This window comes from Amphiura filiformis, chromosome 1, assembly GCF_039555335.1.
Source record: "Amphiura filiformis chromosome 1, Afil_fr2py, whole genome shotgun sequence".
In the NCBI taxonomy this organism is placed as follows: domain Eukaryota; kingdom Metazoa; phylum Echinodermata; class Ophiuroidea; order Amphilepidida; family Amphiuridae; genus Amphiura; species Amphiura filiformis.
The window spans coordinates 2,523,527-2,544,664 of record NC_092628.1 but is presented as its reverse complement, the minus strand read 5'-3'; the positions used below and the strand labels follow the sequence as shown (position 1 = coordinate 2,544,664).

General features: G+C 43.4%; 1 protein-coding gene across 2 annotated transcripts in view; it reads left to right on the top strand.

Annotated features, from left to right (window-relative positions):
• Nucleotides 1-352: 352 nt before the first annotated feature.
• The window catches only part of LOC140169529 (GPI ethanolamine phosphate transferase 2-like), a 35,791-nt gene continuing 15,005 nt past the window's right edge, over nucleotides 353-21,138 (top strand). The window contains exons 1-7 of one of the 2 annotated variants that reach the window (XM_072192801.1): nucleotides 353-612; nucleotides 13,321-13,546; nucleotides 15,281-15,549; nucleotides 16,479-16,688; nucleotides 18,094-18,282; nucleotides 19,234-19,375; nucleotides 19,899-20,114. In XM_072192801.1, the coding sequence (XP_072048902.1) occupies nucleotides 13,408-13,546; nucleotides 15,281-15,549; nucleotides 16,479-16,688; nucleotides 18,094-18,282; nucleotides 19,234-19,375; nucleotides 19,899-20,114 (1,165 nt within the window). In that variant the 5' untranslated portion in view covers nucleotides 353-612; nucleotides 13,321-13,407. Of the gene's footprint in view, nucleotides 613-13,239; nucleotides 13,547-15,280; nucleotides 15,550-16,478; nucleotides 16,689-18,093; nucleotides 18,283-19,233; nucleotides 19,376-19,898; nucleotides 20,115-21,138 lie in introns of those variants that run through there. The other variant, XM_072192792.1, reaches the window with a different exon arrangement.

The following is a 21,138-nucleotide window of genomic DNA, read 5'->3' as shown; positions in this document are numbered from 1 at the left end:
CTAAGGTGAAATATGCATTTTCCTTGATGGATTTATTACAAGAGTAGAGGTTTCTTTTTATAAAGCCAAGTGATCTGTTTGCTGAAGATGTAATACGGTTAATGTGCTTGTTCCAGGTTAAGTTGTTTGTGATATCAACTCCAAGATAAGCGTGACACGCCGTGGATTCCAGTGGGGATTTGTCTAGGGTGTAATTATAGACCTTGGGATTACGAACATGTGTAATCCGCATGACAAAGCACTTTTTGGTGTTGAAATGCATTTGCCAGTCATCCTGCCACTGGGCCAGGGTGTCAAGGTAAATCTTGGAGTTGATCCTGGTCAAATTGGTTAGAAATATTGCGATACATTACACAATTGTCCGCTAACAGTCTTATGTCTGAACTGATATTGTTGGGCAAATCATTAATGAAGGTTAAAAAAAGCAGGGGTCCCAGCACCGTACCCTGGGGAACGCCAGAAGTCACCTCTGTCCAAGTCGAAAGTGCTCACCCCGACAACGACCCTCTGGGTACGGCGCGTGAGGAAATTTGAAATCCATGTGAAGGTTTTGTTTCTAATACCATATAAATTTAATTTGTGAAGGAGACGTTTATCATCATCATCAGTCAGGTAAGCTTAAATTTTAAAGTATATGATCATGTTGTATGTAATTTGTAAAGCAGTTAGCAAGTCCAGTACATGTAGGTAGGTTCCGAATTTGTATCTAGAATCACGTAAAACATGCAAGAATTGCTGACTTATGTTTTAAAATTGATTTTTATGTTCAAGTGGAAAAAGAAATTCAGATTTGACAGTGTGTTGTAGACTGCGGAACTCAGTCCTCAATGATAGTCAGTCACTTATCTTTTGAGTTTTGGTCGTCACATGACTATCATTTGAGGACTGAGTTCTTACTATGCATCTTCTGAGGTGCAGTTTCAGACGTACAATAGCTTGGGATTATTGGGGCAGAGGTTATCTTTTGAATTCTTTCATGACCACTGAAGCATATAGTCAAGCCTGTCAAGGAGACTCGGCGTGAATTGAAAGACCATGTCACTCACCACAAAAGAATGTCAAAGGTCATACGACACCAATTTGGTGTCTTTCCGCGCCTCGAAATATGATGCTTAAAGTCTGTGACTGAGTGTGTTGAGGGGGAGTCGCTAAATTTCCGTTTAAATGTTGTTGGTTTTTTTTTACTTTTTAAGCTAGTATAGGGAGGTTTCATGTACGCCATGGGTCACTAGCCCTGGAGGCACAACAATGATATTGGAGCACATGAAAATGAAATATCACCTACAGAGTGCTAATATTCCATACAAAGCATGGGTTTGAATAACGCGCCAAAGATTCACAGAGGATGATAATACATTAATAGTTTGTTTGTCCTCCACCGCACTTGGCTGACTCTCAATGCAGGTCATTTTTTTTATCAACCTTTCAACCTTTTGTGCAAGCGCCCTATATGAAATCCAAAAATCAAGGTATCTTTTCTCGTAAATTCCATTCAAATTGTATTTAGGCCAAGAAAAAATTAAAATATGTTTCTCGTCCGGGTTTTAAAAATTAGGAGGATGAGGGCTTTTATTTTCTATTTTTTATTGGAAAAACGACGCTAAATACCTGTATTTGGCACCATATTTTGGGTATTCGACATAGAGATTGATATCTGTGAAAAAGGAGGAGGCCCTTTTTATTTTATTGTTTTGAGAGGTAGACCCTCTAGTGATCACAAAACTCTTCTTAAAACCTTAAGGTACGATTTCCGTCAAATTTTAATTTTAATTTTGTTATTCTTTATTCAAAATGTTGAAATAATATTAGTAATAACTGCCGGGAAGGGTTGCTGTCCATTTGAAGTTGAAATAACAAGGTAAAGTGAAAGAAACCCCACTGGTTATTTTGGCCATTTAACATGCAGATGGGAGGACATATTATCATAATTTTAAAATTATGATAATATGTCGAACTTTGCTCTGTTGACCTACAAAGAGAACAAATTTGGCCGATTCCATTTAGGTGCAAGTTGTCCCATGTGTAAACATTACAAATATGTAAAAAAATCAGGTTTGAAAAAAAATTAACCAATTTCATATTATAAGATCGTACATTATGGCTTTAAATGATGTATTATGCATTTACAAAGCCGTAAAATAAGTTTCAACTTCTGAAACATCTTTTTCAACAAGTTATAGGCTAACTGAAAGTTTACAAAATAAAAAGAAATTAGTCCCAAACAAAAATGTTTGGTAGACTCATAACCGGTGCGATCTTACCTTTCCGATGTTGATTAAGATACTTCTTGCATCGATCCCGAGATGCGGAAAAAACCAATAGTCATTTTGTCCCACATAAATGAATAAATAACAAAAACCCCGATCCCCGAGTGGACTCACCCATTCGGTGACGTCACACACGATAATCATCCCTTATCCGACTTGGGCAGCCCCTACTCGCCAAACTTGTAGGGCGGCGGGTCGAGATAATCAACATCGGAAAGGTAAGATCGCACCGGTTATGAGTCTACCAAACATTTTTGTTTGGGACTAGACTCAGTACACCGTCGATCTTACCGCTTCGATGTTGATTAAGATACTTCTTGCATCAACATCTGAAAGATCGATCTAGCAAGTAACCGACGGATGGAGGTACAAGATTGGCCAGCATCTGATAAGGATCGGAGAGTGGGTAGCATGGTAATCGCGAGGTCAAACTATTTCCCCCCTCACGGCCGGAAACAGAAAGACTACGTGAACAGACAAAAACCCCTGAACTGAAAGTGCAGTGGTTAAGAATAGAAACACTGGTTCTTACCATGTTGGAATTCTGATTGTCCGCAAAACACCTGATACCCAACCACCATGTTATCTCCCCAGAACAGCCCTGGTGAACTTATCGCCTGGTCGTTGGTTTACGTTTTTGTAGTAAACCGTGGAAAAGGACGACGGGTTCTTCCAGGACACAGCCTGACAAATCTCTTCAATGGGGACCCGCCTATGGTAGGCCCCCGAAGATGAGATAGATCTGGTTGAGTGGGCCTTGGGGCGAAGCGTCTTTTGCCGCCCGAGTCCACCAACACCTGGACCAGCCACCGTGCCAGAGTCTGTTTAGCGGCTGGACCGTGCGGTTCTGCGTGGGTGATAAATAAGCGGTCATGAGCCCCTCTTAAGGTTTGTGTTCGGCCAAGGTAGTGCTGTAGCGCCCTCACCGGGCACCACAACCTGTCTTCGGCTATTGACGAAACCTGCCCACTACTGGGTAGGAAGCGGGGCGAGTGTCGGAATGTACTTCGCTCATTTTTGCAAGGAAATCCGAGGCGAAGAAACAGCGTCGCTCCGTTGTTAGTAACACGGAGGCTGACTTGAGACTGCGTGCAACTCTGAGCAGCGCCGTCCCAAGCCAACGCCAGAAGAAAGGCCGCTTAAGAGTGGCGTATTTAAGGGTCGCTTTGACAGGGGCTCAAAAGGGGACCCTTAATATACTCCAAGACTGTGTTGAGGTCCCATGGAGGGACCACCTTCCTTTCGGCGAGGCGCTCGTTGAACATACCGTCGAGAAGAAGACTTAGGGACCCATCTGAATTGATAGTCGACCCGTCTTCAAATCCCCGATGAATCGAGAGAATGGCTGACTTGTAGTTGGCTATCGTTGCCTGCTTGAAGCCCTGACCTGAACTTTTCTGTCAGAAAATCTGCCACTAGAGGCACAGGGGCTCTAGTGGGAGATGTATTCTCTCATCGCACCATGCGTAGTAGGGAGCCAAACGCTGACTATACGTCTGACGGAGGGTAGACTCTCGTCTACCCCTGGCGATGAGAGAAGCAGCTTCTGATGAAAAGCCTCCCTCCGCCGACGTTCCTGATAAGGGCCATGCAGCTAACTGCAGGTGCTCTAGTGGTAGACTTGGTACCTCTCCTCCGGGCATCCGGAGTAGATCTGGTAACTCGGGGAGTACTCGCGGCTGTGCCGCTAGTAGATCCACCATCGGTCGAAACCACAGGTGTTTCGCCAGAACGGTGCTATCAGAATGGCGTTGCAATCCTCCCTCCCGATCTTGGTCACCACCCTTGCGAGCAGTGAGATCTGTGTGAAAGCGAAGGCGGCCACCGAGATCTACACTCCGGCCAGAGCGGCCACGGCGAATGCCTGTGGGTCTGCGACCCTCGAGCAGTACACCGGCAGCTGATGATTTCGATGAGATGCGAACAAATCTATCGAGGGGTGGTACATCACCTCGAAGATCGTCTGGGCGACCTGCGGAGCAAGGGACCATTCTGTAGGTCCCGACACCTTTCCTCGTGACAGATCGTCCGCGAGGATGTTGGTGACTCCGCTATGTGCATCGCTCTCAACGTAATCTGCCTGGCCTTGCACCACCCTATCAGGCGTAGTGCGTGCAGGCACACCCATGCTCACCCGGTGCCCCCTTGCCTGTTGAGGTAGGCTACCACGGTTGTGTTGTCCGCGTGGCCAACGATATGAGATCCCACGATCACCTTCTCGAAGTGCTGGAGAGTTCTCTCCACTGCCCAAAGTTCGAGAAGGTTGATATGGAACTCCGTCTCCGTGGCCGACCATAGGCCCGAGACTGAGTCCCGTGGATGTGGCCCCCCAGCCCAGCTTTTGACGCGCCGGTCGTCACTACGTGGACGCACCGCTGGTGCAGGAAACCTGACACCTTGAGTCAAATTGGGCTGATGGGTCCACCACCAGAGTTCCTCTCGCGCGATCTCCGACATCGGAACCGCGAGGGATATTGGGTGACGACTGGGCCTGTAAAAGGCTAGAAGGTGTAGTTGTATAGGCCTCATGTGAAAGCGGCAGCACGTGCGAGGTCTACCATACTGGCCATAAGGCCCAAAACCTTCATCCATGCCACAGCGGTGCCCCTCTGACTCGGCCAAGAGTCGGGCACCCCTCGCCCTGTTCGTCACCCTCTCGGGTGAGGGCGCCGCGGCCCCTCCTTGAGGTTGATCTGGGCCCCTAAGAATAGTGGTGTCATGCGTCGGGACCAAATTGGATTTCTTGACGTTGATCAGAAATCCCAGGTCCCGACCGCACGGACTACTAACTCCACGAGACACTGTGTCTCCAGTGGGGTGCGTCCGTAAATGTGCCAATCGTCCAGGTAGCAACACATGTTGACTCCCCTGCGCTTCAGGTACGCTGCCACCGCCCTGACCAGGAGTGTAAACACTCTGGGGAGGTGGACAAGCGAATGGCAGGCATCGAAACTGGTAAGTTTGACCCTGTACCTTGAAGCGTAGAAACCTCTGATCTTGAGGTGCGATCGGAACATGCAGATATGCGTCCGAGAGATCTAGCGATGCTGCCCACATACCCTTGATGGGGCAGGCTAGCACCGAAGCGAGAGTCTCCATTCTGAACCTCTTGGGCCTGATGAACTCGTTCAACGGCTTGAGGTTCAGAATGGGCCTCCAGTCGCCGGTCTTCTTTGGAGCCAGAAAAAAAGTGCTCCAAAACCCCTTGGTGAAAGGGGGTAGAGGACAATCGCTTGCTTCGTGAGAAGCTGAGTGACCTCTGACAGTAGTGCCCGACGCTGGGGGCCGTCTGGCGGCACTACCGTGGACCTCTGAATCGTGCAGGCGCGACGAGGGGTGGCTGGTAAATTCCAGCCTGTAACCCCCACTGACCACTGACAATACCCAGGCGCCGGTGAGATGGCATGCCATCTCTGGGCGTAATGCACAGCGGCCGCCCACAGGGGAATCCCCTGTGGAAGTCCAAGGCCTGCCGGCATGGACTGTCGACCGCCGTGCCCTCAGGACCGATCTGGTTTGCCACCCTTAGAAGAACGGCTCTTCTTAGGGGGCTTGCCATACGATCCAGCACTACTCTTGCGCTTCCCAGATTTTTTGGGAGGTGCTGGAGTAGCCTCGGGCCCGGGTGTAGTCTGTGGTGCGCGTCCTGCTGAAGCCGGAGCTGGCGCTGAAGAACGCTTAGAAGACTTCTTCTTCTTGTGCTTCTTCTTCGCTTTACTGCCCTTCCCTTGGTCAGGGCAGCCTCTGACTTCTTCAGAGTGCTCTCATTGGTGGCCTTCTTTGCCCGGTCCTCCACCGTAGCTAAAAGGCCTGTCCAAAGAGTAGCCCTGTCCCACCGAAGTCTGACTTCTTCATTGCTTCAGCAAAGTCGGAGCCGTAAGTTGACTGGAGGGACAGACAGGCATTCTCCCGGCGGCGAGATGACATCCTATGGGCTAGGCCCATAGAACTCTCGTTGAGGTTAGCTGTTAGCACCGCTAACAGATTAACCTCGCGGAAGAGTTCCGACGTTGCCCCGTGGTCGTTCGCTACCTTCCTACCGAGGTGCTCGGCAAGCGTGGTAGCGACGCTAGAGACTCTGATAAGCGGCGTGCTCGCTTATCGATGAGCTTTAGCTCCTCCTCCCACTGGGGGAGAACGACCCGCGCCTTGGCGCCAGCGGCAGGCGCTTGGCAACGCCTGGATCCATGTCAGGGACCCTGAGGTAGGTTTCAGTAGTCCTCCTGCGAAACACGCAGTGGAAGCGTGCAAGCACGCGCGTCGAAGCTCCAGCGAGCCTGACAGCCCCACTGAAACCTACCCTTGAGGTCCGCCCGGGGAATGCAAGTGCGGGCGACCCTTGTGTGGGCCGCGCTAGCTGGGCATCCTACTGAAAAGATGCCCTGGTCCTCCTGAACGGACTCCTCCTGAGAGAAAGCCAGGCCCAAACCTTGGGCCACACGGCTCATCACCTCAGCGGTGTCCGTGGGCAGACCATTGCTAGCGAGTTCCTCACGGGAAGCGGGGAAGGATACCTGAAGCTAGCTGCACAGCCTCATCAGACTGTGAGTCGCTACTGGTTTCATCTTCCGACTCCTTTCCCTCGCCTTCAGACTCTGACTCACTCTCTGATGAGGAAGAGATCTGACGACGGGCATCTGAAGGTGGACAGGGAGGTGTCGCCACCGTGTGGCTAGCCAACTGAACACCAGCAGAAGAAGGAGTACTCCCGCTAGACCCCGAGATGCTAGCTATAGCACCCCGGGATCCGCACGCTCTCGCTGCTGTCGCCCTAGCCATAGCAGCGTGCGGCCTACCCTGAGCTGTATCAGGGTGCGCACCTCGCCGCCCCGGCGGGGTAACAACTGGTGGTACTGCTTGTCCAGCGCTAGGCGGCACTTGCCACGGTGCTAGACCGTGGAAGAAACCACCCTGCGGCGGATACCACGGGCATACCCTGTCGGTAGCTGACCCTGAAAGGATCCGCCACCAGGGAAACCCCATGGAACGGCAGTACCAGTACCGCCTCCCCTGTTGCCACAGAGACTGTGGTAACCAGGGGCAGTACTGCGGTACCTGCGTGGTTGTAGCGTAGGTGCCCGGTAGGGCTCCCGGCTGCGCACCACTGTACCCATGCCTCACAGCGTTCCCGCTAGAGGATCAAGCCGTGTGTATGGGTACCCCGCTATACTGGCTGTCCCTTGGCTAAAAGGAGCTTGCCTAGTATCACGGGTAGCTGAGCGTGCATACCCTCGATCAGTCACCTCGCTACCTGAATAGGCAGTATCAATCAATGGAGCCATGCTCCGCTGAATAGATAGTGATCGATCATAAGAGGGTAATTGACCCATTGACTGTAATGGATCACCCACGCTCTGCTGGCTCTCGAGGACATAAGTGGGTTGTTGATCAGCCAGGCTGTTCAAACTACCTACCCTAACCTCTTGAGCCTCGCCCAAGGTCGCTGTGTGTGGCGGACCACTCACGGCAGCTATGGGCGCGTGCATAGAGGCTACCACTGAAGTCGAGCCGTAGCTCGTCTCGGTAGCTGCCACCGTTTGCACTTGGGTCGCTGTCCCGTGAGAGACTGCGAGCCCAACCCGATTAGCCGCTTAGCCAGTCCCGGAGGACAGCCGGCAGCCATTCCAAGGCCCAGGGCATCACTCGGCGGTCCCGCCATGGAACGCTGCCGTGTGACAACCCCAGTTGGTTCTGCTAAGACTACACCCGAAGCGTTAGCCCGGTATCGTCTCTGCTAAACCCATGCATCGCGTTTTCATTCGACCCTTGCGGGAACGAAAGGCGTGCTGCGTGCCGTGGATCAACCCAGGCAAGCCGGGGTTCCACTGGTACGCTGCGTGCTACAGACCGGCCGAGGCAAGCCCGGAGGTCCGTTTGCACGCTGTATGCTAGGATTCAACCCAGGCAAGCCCGGGGTACCCTTGGCATACTGTCCGTCGCCGGCTACTTCGCGGGTGCTAGACCCGCTCGTTCGCCAGCAATAGACGGGTGTCCACCTGCAAGAAACTCGCTAGAGATCTCACTGGTAGACTGGTACTCGCCTGTTAGGGCAAGTACCGCCCTGCTGCCTGCTACTAGCTTAGACGTTAAGTCAGTGCTTTTCGCTGGCTGTTAGGCCTTCGGGCTCGCTAGCAGTCCCCGGAGGGTCCGCCTGCTTGCCGGGACCGAGCCCCAGAGGTTACCTTTAGCGTGGCCCTTGCCGCCGCGCTAGTACCTACCATATCAATCTTCCCTGTAGGCTTCTGTTTCTTAGTCTTCGTCTTCTGTCTGTGTCGGAGACCTTAACGAGCGCTACTTTCTTAATCCTCGTAGTGTATGTCCGATAAGCCTATGCAAAAGGAAGCACACTTATTTGATTTAGAGCAATCCCTGTGGGTGTAGCAGAGTGGATGCGGGTCCCACTCTGCCACAAGGAAGGGCATGATTGACAAGGCCTGGACATTGTAGTAATCGGGAGCGTACAGCACTACCCCGAACACAAGCTCAAGCCCAATAAACAGACCCACACGCACAGTGGCTGTCGCTGATGTAGTGGTATGATATAAAAATATATAAACAAAGGGATGAAAAACTGAAAACCTTTTGGTATAGATTTGTCAGGCTGGTCCTTCGAAACCCACCGAACTCTTAGCAGTAACTCGTCATCAGACGCTGCACTGAAAGATATAACGATAGAGCACACCATAAACATAGCGATAATCACTCACCATACATGTATACACAGTACTGTACAAACATCTATTGTAACTTACTAGTCTGCTATAGTTGTTTTACGTGAGAACAAAAATAAAATGGCGCCCCTAAGGGCGGCCATTTTGAAAACGTGTGTCCGATACTGAACGGAAACACTCATACAAGCTAAGTTTTGGATCGTTTTGTCACTTTTCTAGTCGAAAATGTCGTCAAAACTATCTCCCTAGCGTACTATACTGGTTGGTTTTTACCTCAGGTGTAACAAACAAACTGTATATCTCGGCCCTTTGGTTCGTAATGATACTTAGCGTTGGTAAAGAAAAATCCACACGCCTATCTCATCTAGAAACCAAGGAGGATAAGGGATGATTATCGTGTGACGTCACCGAATGGGTGAGTCCACTCGGGGATCGGGGTTTTTGTTATTTATTCATTTATGTGGGACAAAATGACTATTGGTTTTTTCCGCATCTCGGGATCGATGCAAGAAGTATCTTAATCAACATCGGAAACGGTAAGATCGACCGGTGTACTGAGTCTTGAAAAATCGTCAAAAAAGTAGGAGGACGCGGACGAGAAACATGTATTTTGTTTTACTCGTCCTTAAGGTTATACAAAGAAACGTATAAAAAACGTATAAAAGACGTATAAAGTTGTTCTCTAAAACCGCGTTTTCTCAGCAATGAAATATCGCAGTGAGTCAAATGTTGGTGCATGGATGTATCTTTACATTATTTTTGTGTGTTTATACAAATTTTTAGAATCCGTTTTAAAATCCTTCGTTTAAATCATTTTACGCACCATGTTCACAAGATCAAAAACGCTGCTCCATGCAGTTTTTTCAAATTTTCGCTCCGTATAAAACCACGCCGAGTGATTGTTTTCTCCTTTTTTGCATTGTACTACAAATCGACCAAAGAAATAATGTTGCCATGGGGAAGAACCAATTACAGTACCGATTAAATTTTATTAGCCCGTTTTTGGGAACAAATTTCGAGAATCTTGTACCACAAAACACTGTTATGTAACATTATCGATATCTGGATTGTGGAACGTTAATTTTGATTTCTAACTGCCTACATTATTTCTCCAATGTCTGTCGCTTACTTTACCATTTGAATTTCACTCCAAATTTAAGCTACTTTTGCAAAAAACGAGGTTTTTCGTCATCGATACCTCCGACATTTACAGCGGTAATGAGCGTGTTTATCATAAGAGCCTGTTTACGCACTATTCCATAATAGTCAGTTTGAGATCAATCGATTTCATATGTCCTTCAGTTGCTCAATCGGTTAGCGCTACCGGTCTTATACGCTCGACTATATAATACTATACTTTTGAGCTGGAAAATTTGGTACGTGTTCGAGTCCCTACGTGGTCCATTCCGCTTATTTTATTTTATTTTTCTCTCACTTTTTTCCTTTTTCTTGTTCGTTGCTTTCTTTCTGACTGCAGCGATTGATTGTTTTTTGCCCGCTTTTTTTTCATGATATAATTCAGGAATTTTTAGGCTATTCTAGTCTAATAGGCGCTGCGGCCTATGAATATATTTTTACAAATTCGATTAACAAAATATTGGTTGTTGGTTTTGTTATTGTTGTTGTAGTTATTGTTGTAGGCCTATATATTGCATAATCAGGGTATAAATAGGCCTACTAGGCCTATTATAGCATGGGAAGCATTGATTTATTTCACGACAGATATCATTCAGGATAATTTTAAAATTGAAAATTTAGAAAATCCAAAGGAAAATTGTCGAAAACGGCTGCCCACAATCACCCCCCCCCCATTAGCCCATAAGGTCCTAACATGGTCGCCCCCTCCCTATCCCTGCAACATATAGGATGACTCACGAGCAGCGGTTTGTCCGTGGCGGCCCTAGTTCAGATTGATACACTATCATGACTATTGTATGCGCGTGAGTTCATTCTTTTCTGCATGGCTGTTTCCATTATTAACTTACGCCCCTCTGGAATCAAGCCTTGAAAATCAATTGCATTTAACCTTAAAGTCTTCAGACCAGGGGCTATTTTAACGTGTCTCACTGTCATGTTCGTGCAATGAGATAAAAGTGTTGATGAAGTAGAGTGCGTTTCAAATATTAAAAAATTAACATTTTTACCTGAATGTGACCGTAAGAAAGGCTCTACCATTGTCTACTATTAAAGCATATATCTACACGGATTGTTAATTGTCACTGCACGAACATTTTATCTCGGCAGGAACGTGATAGTGAGACACGTTAAAATAGCCCCTGCTTCAGACCGAATTGCTAGCAAAACCATTTTATTTTATGAGATTCTAACATTTAAAATAATCAATCTATGTAGCCCCCAATTTAATTACATTTTATTACTCCCAGGACAACTATATCATTGAATACAATTAGAACCAGGGTTGTCACTATTATACTGGTTGGTGCCGGTTGGTAGTAACCAGCGCTCAGGGACAAACTGGTACGGTACGGTACCATACTAAAATAGAGAAATTGTACTTTTACCCTTAAGGTCGGATCGTCGGCTATCGTGTCATGCACCGAATCCCCTCAAAATTTCCTTAATTGTGCCCTATCCTGTAATAAATATCTTCCCCAAATTACAGATCGGGGCATCATTTAAATCGTTCAGAATCCATAAAAACGAAATGTCAATTTTCACTAACTTAGCCGTCTCATTGATATTGCACAAATCACAATAGTATCGTGCATATGTATGAATAAAATAATAACATTGCGTAGCATTGTTTCATTGAACATTTTTGTCTGATTTTTCTGGGAAATTTTTAGAATGCTATGAGTTGTAGTAAGAATATATGAAATTCTCAGTGCTTTATAACATTTAGCGAGCGACAAAATTAAATTCAACACACTCGTGCACAGCGGCTCCCCTGGCTCTTGAAATTGTCACCGGGAATTCAGCTGTGAGCATTCGCTACACTCATACACACATGTACACCGCTTATACGGAGCTATTTTGGCTCCCAGGTTTTCACTAGTTTTCGTGCACAATTAACTTACCAGTCAATTTGGTAAATATCCAATACCTCAGAGTCATAAATAAAGTGTAGATATGCATGTTTCTAAAACTGAACCATTATTATTGGGTTTTACGTGTCGGGTAAATTTACCTGCACTAAATTCAATCTGGTGACAACCCTGATTGGAAGTTGGAACTCTTTCAAATTTTGACAGCTATATATACGTATAAGGCCATGCATCTTACTCGCCCCTATTTTGCGACTCTCACCCTTTTTTGCTTCCCGAGCTTAAAGTCAACATAAGTATTCATCCCACCATATGAAAAGTACACATTTTCTGAAAGGAAATTGAACAGGGAATTCAAACAGGGGTAGTGTAAAGGTGACAGTATAGGCCTGTTATCGATAGAGATTTTGTGTATCGCCATGTCGGAAGAAAATACTTGCGACAATCGACATGTATCGACAGTCAACAACCTGACAGCGTGGGAAATATCTTAACATGCCCATTGATCACCAACCTCCAATTAAGCTTACCCAATATTCATCAAAACAAATGCTCTACAAAGATTGTGTGTGTGGCATTACTGCTGTACCCCCACGTGATCTGCACAATACGTCGGCTGTATTCCATAGTGGCGTATAATGATTTTTGGTAATTTTTTTGAAAATTGGCACATATGTTTTTAATGATGTTCTCTTTCATTTTTTCTAAGTCTCATCAGTCATAATTAGCTAATTAATTAGTAAATAATTAATTAAATGTGGCGTATAGTTACAAAGTGACATTTTTTGTATTCCATAGTGGCGTATCGACCATACGCCACTTTTTATACACATTTTATAATTATGAAATATCGGCAAAAATTAAAAACATCGTATGTCATAGTGGCGTCGCAGATCGGACCTATACGCCACTATGGAATACTTAACGATTTAAAAGTAACGCCATAGGGATTACACGGCGACCGAGGTGGCGTCACGGTTAACGTAAGGTTAGGGTATTGCGTTTTGTTCGCTTTTCCATAGTGACGTATAGTTTTATTGTCAGTTTGCCAGCAATAGTATGTATTTATTTCTTTTGAAAAATATATAACAATAAAATCTATTTAGTTTACTACAGAAATTTCACATCATTTACAAAATATAATGAATGTCCGATTTACACAACTCGATTTTAAATTGGCATTTCTTCAAACCCGATTTTCTCGAAAAGTTGTTTATTCGCGGCGCCCCACTATACGCCACTATGGAATACGGACGACGAATAGTGAACATTATGTCATGATATTCCAAAGCTGTAATTGGTTGAGGTGCCCATGTCACCGTGACAGAGCTAATGAAATGGCTTTAATGAATTGATTTCAGGCTCATTTTTTTACAGGTAAAGAAGATAAAGGCATCACTTGAGTCATCCACATTCCTGTTCCAATCTGTCCATACTTGGAGTGAAGGATTCATCTGATTCAGGATGGTTGAGATACCAAGACTGCTCTTTCTCCTCATCTGTATCGGTGGGCAATTCTTTGGGTTATTTCTTTTCCTCAAAGGCTTCTTTCCTATAAAATCTGCCATTCCAGGAAGAGCTACATTCTACAACATTCCAACAGGTAGGCCTATAATTAAGGGGGTACTACACCCCTGGCCAATTTTGTGCCTATTGCTGCACTGAAAATTCAGGAACTCAAGGCAAGTAGTTATTGATTTATTGATCAAATATTGGTTTTCCCTCACTTTTGACTGTAACTCCACAACTGTTGTCTGTGCTGAAATAAAATTTCCAGTGCAGTAGTTGCAGTCCTTGGCCCTATAATATACATATCTTACTTGTCACCAATGCGCTATAATTTTTGAGGAAAATGCAAAAATAGGCTCAAAATTGTGCAGGGGTGTAATACCCCCTTAAAGACCAAAATTAAAAAGACTAGTTTGGGTATATAACGTTCTGTCAACTAAGTGTAAATGTCGTACTGCGCAGGTCAGCAACCAGTCACGCCGTGCCTTTGCCCTGACCTCAGACACAATCTAGTCTGTTTTATTCGGTCTTTGATTATATGTATTTAGGGTGTAAATTAAATCATGAAATAATGTCCAGGATAATTTGTCGAGTACATGTATAACAAGCATATGCAATAGGCTGCAACTGTTTAATCTTTCACATGTCCGACCATTGTATATACATTCTGGGCACCCCCTGGTGATCACAGAGCATTATAAAGCACTGAAAAGTGCATACATTCCCATACAAGCATGTTTTTAAAAGTGTAATTTGTCTTATATTAATTATCTGTTCATGTACCTTTTTACTGTAGTCTCCCCTCAACATCCCCATTAAAATTAAGCATCATCAATTGTCTTGTGTGTACTTCCGATAGCTGTATCGGACAGAATCTTGCATCGTAGGCCTAGAAGAAATGCTAGAATGGATTGTTTAATGGATTACTGCTAAATTATCTCTTTTCTTTGTTTTGTTTTTGCAAATCAACTCAAAAGTTAGATATTTTACACAGATTTTCACTACTTTGTGGCATTTTCAAATTTCCGTGAGCAAACCCCGAATTCCGTGAATTTTTCCGTTTTTCCATATCACAGAGAAATCATGGCTTTACATGTACATGTATATGACATGTCTGGCATGACATGCCTCCAGGAGTTGGGAAAGAAATTAGACAAAATAATGCATGTGCCCTAATGTTGATGCGTCTAATACACAATCCCCAAAGGAGGAGGTGCATTAGACGCAATCAACGTCAGCGTAAGTGCATTATTTTGTCTAATAGAGGTTGTGCATATTATGATGTATCATACCATAAATATGGCGGACTACTCAAATGCATTCAACAAAAGCATGATTGCAATCTACCGCGACAGTTCGTCTCACACACATAACAAATGCACTACGATCAAGTTGACAACATTTGATTGAATGAACTGCACTGCGCCATGATTACGGTGAAGGACACCAGTTCAAATCCTTTGTTTGGAGCCAATCAGTAATTTCACACACAACCACTATTTCTCAAGCAGCAAGCAATACATGTTCATGAAACCCATTTCATACACAAAAAGAAAAAACACATTATTTTTGCTGGTATTTATAACAAAATTAAAATCTTGGAAAATAGAACGAAATGTAAATGCATCAACCTGCCCGTAAAAATGAATCAAGCCTACAGCACGTGAACGTGTGCGAAAGCACTGCGCGTAGTACACGGAGTGCACATTTTAAACAATCCATGCACTCCACAAACTTTTCTAACCGCTTTTCTGATGGCTGCTTTGATATAAGAGTGTACATGTATGAGTTATGATTAATTATCATTTTATCATTATACCATAATCAGAGCCTCTTTATGAGAATGGAACTGCCGAGATTCTTCAACCCATTCCACAATCTGCTGACAAGCCTCCCATGGGATCAGGGAAGATGCCAATCAAACCAGTCTATGGGAGACTAGTTATTATGCTAATTGATGCACTCAGAGCAGACTTTGTCTTGGGCGATGCCTACAGGAAAGATATGCCATATTTGAGGAATCTTATAGCGAATAAGGAGACGCTAAGTTTTATGGCCAAGGCACATCCACCAACTGTGACAATGCCTAGAATTAAGGTTAGTAAATATGTCATAATTGAGGATTCAAGCATACAAATAGGTACCTTATTAGTCTACTGTAGTAGACCAGTTTAATTTATCATTCCCTAATCTCTCTGACCTGACCATGGAAAACTCATCATTCCTGTTCTGATTCAACAACTCAGCTATCCATGAGAAAACTGGTCCACTGTAGTTGGAAATTACAATGAACTATGCACTCTATAGTGGCTATGATGTTACCTCATTAAAAATGCAGTATTGGTTGTTTATGCACATATCCTGTGGTTTAGTCAGATTTCCTTTGACAGCTTAACCATCGCTTATACGTGCGCGACGTCAAGCGTGTACAATGGACCTTGTGCAAATAATACGCTGGACGGCTAACAATGCACGCTTAATTTGTAAAGGAAATCTGAATTACCTGACCCAGATAGAGCTACCCCCACGTGGGTTGGGTTCAGTGAATACAGTGGGTTGGGCTAATGCATAAACATGTATGCTTGCCTATCTGTTATTGGTTAAGATTTACCACCCACATTGATTTTTACTTCATTAACATTCATCTCAGATTGGAGATGAAAGAGGTTGAGTCTATGTGTTAAGATATGGTGGGTCACACAGGTCATATCCAACTACCGCAGTCCTTTTTTCTCTGGGCAGGGCAGTCACTGGAGATGTGATGTGTTTTGTCATAGATTTTAAATGGTTTCATGCATGGAAACGTATGAATTGTTTACCAAAAAAAAAAGGAATGCAGCGCAGTCTAGTACCTTATCTGTAGTATATACTACACAATGCTGTAGGAATTGGTGTGCGCATGGGTTTCTTGCTTATCTTGTCTGAGATGTTCCAGCACTGCAGTTTTAAAGTTGGTAGCCCTATTTTGATTGGTTACTGAGATGATTATATCATGGAATTAACCAACTAGAACGATTGTCTTACAGGGTCTCACCACAGGCACCATTCCTGGTTTCATTGATGTCGTTCTCAACTTGAATTCCAATGAGTTATTAGATGATAACCTCATATCCCAGATGCACATGCATGGTAAGACCATACTATTCTATGGTGATGATACGTGGATGAGGTTGTTTCCAAGACAGTTTGCTGAGGCAGATGGGACCACATCATTTTTTGTCACTGATTATACTGAGGTAAATATTGATATAAAATTGGATCGGTTGAGCCCATATTTATTGGTCGAGCTGTGAGTTTTAAAATATTGGACGAGACGTAGTCGAGTCCAATATTTTACAACTCATAGCGAGACCAATAAATATTAGCGTAAAGCATCAATTTTATCATTATTATGTTTTGGATCCAATATTATCACAACTTGGATCCATCAAAACATAATAATGTCATACATTGGACTATTCCAGTTGAATGGGGTTACCTGAATGGTAACCAGGAAATTAAACTCTCATCTTGAATAGAGACAGGTGACAAGTTTGGCCCCAGCTAAAAAGCAATAAGCTGTGATTTGCTCACAAGGATGCTCTCAATTTTGTTTAATTTCCATTTTTTGCATAATTATAATACCCAATGGTGTACTTACATGTATATACCCTGTAAAAGACTAAGCCTGAAGTGCTTTAATTGTAAAATTTAAGAGTTTTTGATTAAAACAGTGACCCCCGGGTTTGTTTGCCAATACCCCCATAGAGCTCCACAGTTTAGCGGTTAAGTGGGTTTCTTTCATTTTACCTCATTATTTTAGCTCAAAATGTTCACAAACTTTGATCTCATATCATGACAGAAAGACCAGAAAAAGTGAGACATGTGTATATTTGATGGTTGGCAAGGCACAGCGTCATCAACCCTATATCTTCGTGTCAAAAATTGCTGTGATAGTTGGTTGAATTCATTAGTTCTTAAACAGTTACGCATGGTGATTTTGTTCGAGATAGGCCAAGCGACACAGGCTAAGCACAATACCTGTATGATATATGAGATACCACCGATTACCACAGCGTTTCCATTCATTAGCTGAAATGACACATTCTTACGATCTGCGCATACTCATATGAGCAATAGTACCCTCTTTGATGTTGCTAACAGCAGAAAATTCAATATGTTTTCAGTTTTTTGTTTTCAATTAACTCACTGGAAGTTCAATTAACTAAGATACGATTATGAATGTTCTTTCAACACATTGATTTAACTGCAATTCCACCAAAACGTTTTTAAATCGACCAAAAATAATGTGATTTTTTTAATTAATTCAGTTTAATTGTAATCCAGCACTTGATGGTGCATTTTACATTTCCATGTGATCCCGTCTGTACAAATGTAATTATTGACCTGACGGTGATGATGTGCAAGGTGTGAGCCTGCATTGTCATTCTTGGTATCATGCAAACCAATGCCTAAGACCTTGGTATTTGAATGTATGGTTTAAGCTGACACAGTAATTCAGGTTGTTCATTTTTCCCTCAGCAACCTAAATCCTATGTCCAAAATTAATTGTTTTACTACAAATTTGCCTAATTGACTGATTGATTAGTTTAATGTAATTGATTAATTGATGTTTTTTTACCGATAAATTTTCACAAACAGGTTGACAACAATGTGACACGTCACATCAATGTGGCACTTGAGAACCCCAAATGGGACATGCTCCTTCTACATTACCTTGGTTTGGATCACATAGGGCATATCGGAGGACCAAAAAGTTCACTGGTACCACCCAAACTGAGAGAGATGGACACCATAATCAAGAGAATTCATCAGAGATTACTAGTCAAGGTATGGGCTCTGTTTTCATTTTCTTTGTTAGCTTGTCTTAATATACTTATTGAGAATCCAGGAAATTATACATACAACAATTTCTTATAAGGCGCAATATCCAGTTTGATCAAGGCGCCATACAATATACAACAAACATTACCACATGAAATATAATACAAAGCAAAAATACAAATTCAGATTAAAACAAATGAGTTTTCAAAAGTTTTTTGAAAACTGCACTTGAGCCGGCATATCTTACATGCTGCGGAAGTGAGTTCCAAAGTAATTGGCCTGCAACAGAGAAAGCTTCACTTGCACAATCAAGAAAGTTTGATCATAAATGAACAGTGTTTTGAAAAATTGGCGAGGTTTGCTGTTAATGTTAACAGTTAATGGCATATGCATAGCATAGGGTCAGAATGTTCTGTTGCACCAGCTCGAAACTTATAAAGCTGTATCTGTGCCAGCTGGACCTACAGTTTTAAATGATAGCATATTGTAAAAGACAGGGTACACAGCAAACCAACTTTGTACATAGGTCTCGTTTGGTCTGCTGATTTGCCAATAGGTATGCACCATTTATTCACTGTTTGCTCTGTAAAATTCAGACTCTATGTTATTTCTGGTTTCACTTCATAATACATGATTTCAGACTACGAGAGTTCATGGCGATACAAAATTTTGAAACTTGGTCAAAATATGTTTTTATAGACCAGGCAAGTACTTATAAGGATAGGTAGGAAGTTGGCATATGCATTTCTTGATGATTTTCTCTGTACCCTAACTTTATGAATGCAGATCCTCTCAGGCTTGCTCGGTAACATCTTTCAGCTTGCATAAAATGCTGTGATATACAAGCCTGCTGCCTGAGTATCTCTGACTACTCAGGATCATCAATAACTTAAAACATCTCTTGTATACCTACACCAGGTAGGACTAATCATTATTTTGCATATCTCTCTCTTACAGGATCAAGACCGAAACCAACCCACATTATTTGTACTTTGTGGTGACCATGGTATGAGTGAGACTGGTAGTCATGGTGGGGCATCACATCAAGAAATTGAAACTCCTTTGGTATTCCTCAGCTCAGCATTCAAAACCAAGCAAGGTACATGTATACAAATGCAAGTTCCTACATACTGGTAAATTTCAAATTTAGACAGACTTTTAGCCAGTGCTTGGAATGGACCATTCCAGTTGAAATCCATACACCCTCTATGAAAGACATGACTTTAATCTCCCACACAGGGGGTGCAAATTTCAAATGGAGTTAACCTACTCATTCAGGTAACCCCATTTGAAATGTGCTCTCCCTGTTTGGAAGATTAAGATCATGTCTGGAATTGCCCAAAGCCAAAATCTTAAATGGCTGACCAGGCCTTTGGGTTTGAAATCTATAAAATAAAATTAAAAACATTGTGGTCAGAGGACTTGCCAGGATAGCATATTGATGGACTTTTCTGCCTATATATAGTATGCTTGTATATACTAATTAGCCACAGAGCCAAAGTTAGTTCTGAACTCTTTTTATAATGGCAGGGTAATTCTGTCACTAACACTCTCATTCATTGTCACAACCGTACTTATTATTTATTGTGTAACTGTTATTTTATTTTATTTCATTGTTGCAGGTTCAGAGCCTCAAGCTGAACCCATAGAGCAGATTGACCTTGTGCCAACTCTCTCTCTGCTCCTTGGTCTACCAATACCACAAAACAGTCTAGGGCGTGGTATCACCAGCGTACTCAAGCATAGCTTTTCTTTGAGGGAACAAATGAGGGCGCTGCAGCTTAACTGCCATCAACTTGCGATGGTTCTTCAGGAAAATGTAGAGGCTCCTGGTACAGGTGAGTTAATGGGCTATTCCAGTCGAAATCCATACAGCCCCTATGGCAGATATGACCTTAATCATCCACACAGGGGGTATATTTCAAATGGAGTCACCTATTCAGGTAACCCCATTTGAAATGTACACTCCTTGTGTGGAAGATAAGGTCATGTCTTCCATAGGGGGGGTGTATGGATTTCAACTGGAAAAGCCAAAATGTTTGTCATTCACCATTGGCCAGGAATTGAAAACCTCCACTCATAGAAGCAGGAGGCTGAGATAGCTCATGGCCTATTATGGGTAGGGCATTAACATACTTGTGTAATTTAGGGGTAGAAGGACAAAAACATGGTGTGGTGCCAAAATTAAGATGTAAATGATAAATGCCAGGTCACAGGGGAGTCATTTTGTGGACAGCATGGTGTTCCACCTTTGGTTTATGTCGGATCACAGGTACTACTCCCATTTTCAGAATAATACGGAACTATTTTTTTAAAATTAAAACAATGTGATCTTGATATGCCAGATGAAACATAGCTCAATCCTATTTCCTTTAGTTCAACTTCATTGAGAATAAAAGTTGAAATTCCATATTCAATCAACTTTTTGGAAAAAGGAGCCTAAAATCCTTATTTGCATGTTTCTTGACTATCTGTCACTTAAATCACAGACATGAACCAAGTCGTAAGATCACAGGCTGGGTCTAAGCATTCAAAATGATATGAATACTTGAGTGGAAGAAGAGCCCAACTCCATCAAAACTTTTTTTTGAGATATTATCAAAAGACACAATATTTGGAAAAGTTTTACAGACTGATTTCATCTTGAGGGGACCTTCAGTACTGGTACATGAACATACATTATAACATACATGTGAAATGATATATGTTGCAATGGCAACGGTACAGGTCTTTTAAAATATGATAAACTCATTTTTGTAAAATGGAGTTGGGCCCTTCTTCCACTCAGGTATTCATAATGTATAGGCTAAAATATCAAGCTTAATTTCACTCTTTTGTCTTTATTTTGATAATTGATTATAA